Here is a 4,434-nt window from a genome sequence, read left to right as displayed (position 1 = left end):
TTATCCCCCTGAGAGGTCATTTTGCACTCTGAGGCGCGTTCTGCACTCTGAGGGTCTGGCGTGTCTGCATCATCCTCCCATCAAGGGACTTTTCCTCATTAAGCCGGGCGTTCGGCCCTCCTGTTAAACGGCTCGCCATTATGCCGGGCGATGATTGGCTCGTTTATCGCTGCCCGCTGAAGTGCCGTTTCACACGGCCCTGATTGGCCGCTGTGCGCCGGGAGCAGGGAGCCAGCTCATCTGTGTCCCCCCCCCCCCCCCTACCCTCACTCCCCACCCGCGACAGCCGCCTCACGTGCCCCCACCCTCCCCCCCCCCCCCCCCGCCCTGAGCGCGGCTCATCGGCCCCCCCGCCCCCCCCCGTGAAGCGCGGCTCATCTGGCCGCGTGTCCGAGCCTCCGCTCCCTCTGATGAAACGCTCGCCGCGGCCCAGCATCCTCTCTGCTCGGCCCGCCGACGCTGCCGCTCGTTATCTGAGAGAGAGAGAGAGGGAGGGGGGAGGGGGAGAGAGAGAGACAGAGAAAGATAGAGGGAGGGAGAGAGAGAGAGAGTGAGGGAGAGGAAGGGAGAGAGAGAGAGACGCGGCGTCTCCCGCCAGTCTTACCGCCGTCTGGAGTAAGGCCTGGGCCTCGCAGTCCCCTGTGAGGTCATTAGGCGGCACTGGGGTTCAGCGAGGGTCTGGTGTTGGGGATACTTACCCATTTATCTTGTGTTCGCTCCCACTATGAGCAGCTCGCGTTGAGTGCCTTTACCCGCTGTGAGTGGGGTTCCGTTTATACCCCCCCCCCGGGACGGCTTGTGGACGGTGGTTCTGGCGCAGGCTAACGCGTCCTGGGTGCTCCTACAGGGTAGAACCTGCGGAGGCCACAGACGAGTCCGTTGAGTCCACGCCGCAGAAGAGGAGAGGGAGACCGCCCAAATCTGCCCAGCAGCCGGCCAAGAAAAGCACGTAAGTGTGTGCGCGCGTGTGTGTGTGCGTGTGTGTGTGCTTGTGTGCGTGTGTCTGTGTGTGTGCGCATGTGTGCGTGTGTGTGTGCGCGTGTGCGTGTGTGTGTGTGTGTGTTAGAGAAATTCTGATTTGCTTACCAAAAATCCATTCTGCTATTTTGCTAATTTGCCATTTAAAAAAAAACATCAGCATCCTTAATTCAGAGCCATCTGAATCACACTTCCCTGCATGCAACCACAGACACAGATCAAATTGCTGTAACATGCGGTTCATGCAAATGTGCATTTTTTATTTATAGCCTTTGCCAGTGCAAAGGCTGCTGCAGTTCTATTGGAACATTTTTAACGTTCTAATGCTGATGTCACAGTCACTACTGGTAACTGAAAGCAGTGGAGTTCTAGAACACTGCCTTTTTCCGAAAAATACCTACTCTTCAAAGGGCTAAAAACAAATGTGTCAACAAGCCCTTTTTAACTTTATTGTGTTTCAGAAGAATGAGACCTCCTGAAGGATTTCCTGTAATGGGGCATTATGCCTGGGTGTGTTTTCTGACCCTGCTAACACGGAACATTCTCACAAAGTTGCTTCCATGCAGTGACAATGTTACAGCATTGGAAAAACATAACGGCAACTTTGTGTTAGCTTTGTATCACGGTGACCTGTTTATGTTGGCAGCACGACAGAGCGGTTCACATGTTGGACGCGTGTCTGCGGTCTTTAGCATGAAGGAAAGGTGTTTGCGCTCGGTGTGTTGACGTGTCTGCTGTTTGCACACACGTCAGGAATGAGCAGAGTTCATGTGTAGCAGGGGGTAGGGCAGCTGCAGGCTTCTAACAGGGGCCCTCACCAGCCTCGCTGCCAGACGGAGAGACGCAGTTAGCTCAGCGAGGTAAAGCCCAAAGGTCCCCAGCTACGCGGAACAATCGCGCTCTTGCTGACGCTCGCCTGCCTGTCTGTGCTCATGCATATGAATGAGAGGGGAGGGGAGAGAGGCCACCTGTGAGCCCGTGACTGCTCTCTTCATCCCAGCCAACCAAAACAAGAGCCTCGCAACCGTGGCAACAAAAACAGCCCCCCAACTCTCGCCCCACCCCCCCAAAAAATAGTGGGTCTCACAGGCATGGAGAAGAGGGGCAGGCCCCTGGGACAGGACAGTGGCGGGGGTGGGCGGGGGAATGCAGGTGCTGTCGAACCCGGGACCCTTACCCCCCCCGCTCCGCCTCCGTTTCAGCCGAGGGGGGCGCTCCAGAGCGGCGGCCAGCAAAGAGAACGAGTCGGCTGACGAGATGGAGACGTCCCAGCAGAGCGTGGAGGACGAGGAGGAGGAGGCCGAGGAAGAGCAGCAGGAGGAGGACGAGGAGTACACCACGCCAAAGGTGAGTCTGTGCGCCCCCCCCCCCCCACGGGTTCCAGACCCAGCTCAGATACATTACATTGTATTGGACAGATGCTTTTATCCAAAGCGATGCACTATAAATGCATACTGAAGGTCACTGGTACAACTACAGAACACAGGGCTGATGAGATGCAATTCCCATTAAGCAGCAGTTATTCATTGCCATGAACATCAGGTCTACTTCACACAGTAAGCATGGGCTGAGTCAGTAAAGTTACGGCAAGTCGTACTCAAATACTTCACTGAAATACTTTGTCCCTTTACAAACCAGCACAGTTCCCGTAGCTCGCTCACCATTTTAAAAGAAACATCTGTTTTCACTGATGTGTACCAGAATGCTCCTCTCTCCCGATTGTATGTTCTGGTTAGAAGTGCGTTTGACTGAAGAGTCTCAGCGTCCTGCGGGACAGTTTTAAAAGTGTCCCGGAATCTGCAGAGACGCGTACGTGACCTCGGTGCGATGGGACCCCCCCAAAGACCAGGCGGGGGACTCCCCTGAGCCCCTCAGCCTGACCTCTCCGCTCTGCTCTGCCCCACAGGTGCGGCGAAAGGCGGGCAGGGGGAACAGAAGATGAGCGTGGAGGATTTTAGGGTGCCGGAGAGAGCCGGAGGAGGAGGAGGAGGGGGGGGCGTTATCACGATCCGTCCTCCAGTGCTCTGGGCCAATGGGGCGGGGCGGGGCGGGGCGGGGCGGGGGGGGGTTGGGGTGGGGGGGTGAGGGATCGGACTCCTCTGGGGGCATCTGCTGATGCTGTATTTCGCTGTCCCTACTGTCAGAAGCTTTCATCACACACACACACATATAGACATGCACACACACGCAGACACACACACATACACCTGCACAGACACACATACACACACTCACACTCACACGTGCGCACACACACACTGATTATCATAACTTGTTGGATTGTTTTACATCGTTATGTGCGCTGACTATGTAGAGATATAAAAAAAAATGTAAATAGTCTGTTATGTCCTTTCTTTTCTCCTGGCTGGGGGGTGATTGTACAGCTTTTATCTATCAGCTTTAAAACGACACCTGTGAAGCTCAACAATGGACCTTAAGCAATATCTGTCGAGTGTTTTCTCCTTTCTCTCTGTCACTCTCTCTCTCTCTCTCTCTCCATTTCTCCTAAGAAACGAGATGAACAGTTTTACCATTTTCTCTTTTTTTTTTTTTTTTTTTACGTGTGATTGTGCGTCATTTCGCTTATTTCCATCCGTTCGTTTGTTCCTGTGTACGTCCCGGTGCTGAGGTGCTTTGCTGAGGGGAAACTAAAAACAAAAGAAAGAAGAAAAAATTCGAACCCTGAAATGAGGAAGAAGCACGAGAAGGAAAAAAAAAAAAAAGAAATCAAGTATTTGTTACATTTTACACTTCAGTATTGGTATCTGTTTTAGATGGACTAAGACCACATTGGGGGGGGGGGGGCGGGGGGAACAAAAATTTGTTTTTAATATTAGCAGTGCATAGAGAAATTGCTTATGAACTTTCCCAGTCAGTTTTTCCAGTCTGCTGAACCAATAAAATTCTCTATATAATCTCTCGTCTTACTGCTCCTGATTTATATTCCTTTTTATTGTTTTATTTTGTAGTGACCACAGACCCAGCGAGCCAGATGTTACGAGTAGCCAGAAGCCGTCTCCTTAACATGAGCTGTGAGCCCAGGGAAGAATCGCATGCAGTAGCCATTGTGTGTTCCAGTTATGTTTGACTATCATTTCTTCAGATGGCTCTCTAAAGGTGTTCACTACTTACAGACTAGGAATGGCTAGTTTTTTCCCCCATTCGGTAACTCCCTCCTGGGTGCAGCGGTTCGCATTGATGCCTTTTGAGAGGTTCCGGGTTCGAGTCGCGGCCGGTCTGGATGTTCTGCGTGGAGTTGGCGTGTTCTTCCCGTGTTTCGCCTTGGTACTTGGGTTTCTTCCCACGGTCCAAGGACAAGAAACCCAGGGACTAGGACAAAATTGAAAATTTGCCTCCCTGGCTTTACAGGAAACTCTGGCTACCTTCACAGACATGTTATTAATGTGTCGTATAAATTTTTAAAAATGTATTTAAGGTTTCCACAGTGAGAGATTT

At 52.3% G+C, this 4,434-nt stretch overlaps 1 protein-coding gene across 2 annotated transcripts in view; it reads left to right on the top strand.

Annotated features, from left to right (window-relative positions):
- pds5b (PDS5 cohesin associated factor B) overlaps positions 1 to 3,893 on the top strand; it is a 50,327-nt gene extending 46,434 nt beyond the window's left edge. For both annotated transcript variants that reach the window (XM_064302296.1, XM_064302295.1), the window contains exons 33-35: positions 848 to 949; positions 2,181 to 2,325; positions 2,885 to 3,893. In XM_064302296.1, coding sequence (XP_064158366.1) covers positions 848 to 949; positions 2,181 to 2,325; positions 2,885 to 2,920 — 283 coding nt within the window. In that variant the 3' untranslated portion in view covers positions 2,921 to 3,893. The remainder of the gene's footprint in view (positions 1 to 847; positions 950 to 2,180; positions 2,326 to 2,884) is intronic.
- Positions 3,894 to 4,434: the final 541 nt, after the last annotated feature.

This window comes from Anguilla rostrata, chromosome 12, assembly GCF_018555375.3.
Source record: "Anguilla rostrata isolate EN2019 chromosome 12, ASM1855537v3, whole genome shotgun sequence".
NCBI lineage: Eukaryota > Metazoa > Chordata > Actinopteri > Anguilliformes > Anguillidae > Anguilla > Anguilla rostrata.
Note: the sequence above shows the minus strand (reverse complement) of the source record. Positions and strands in the feature narration are given on the sequence as shown.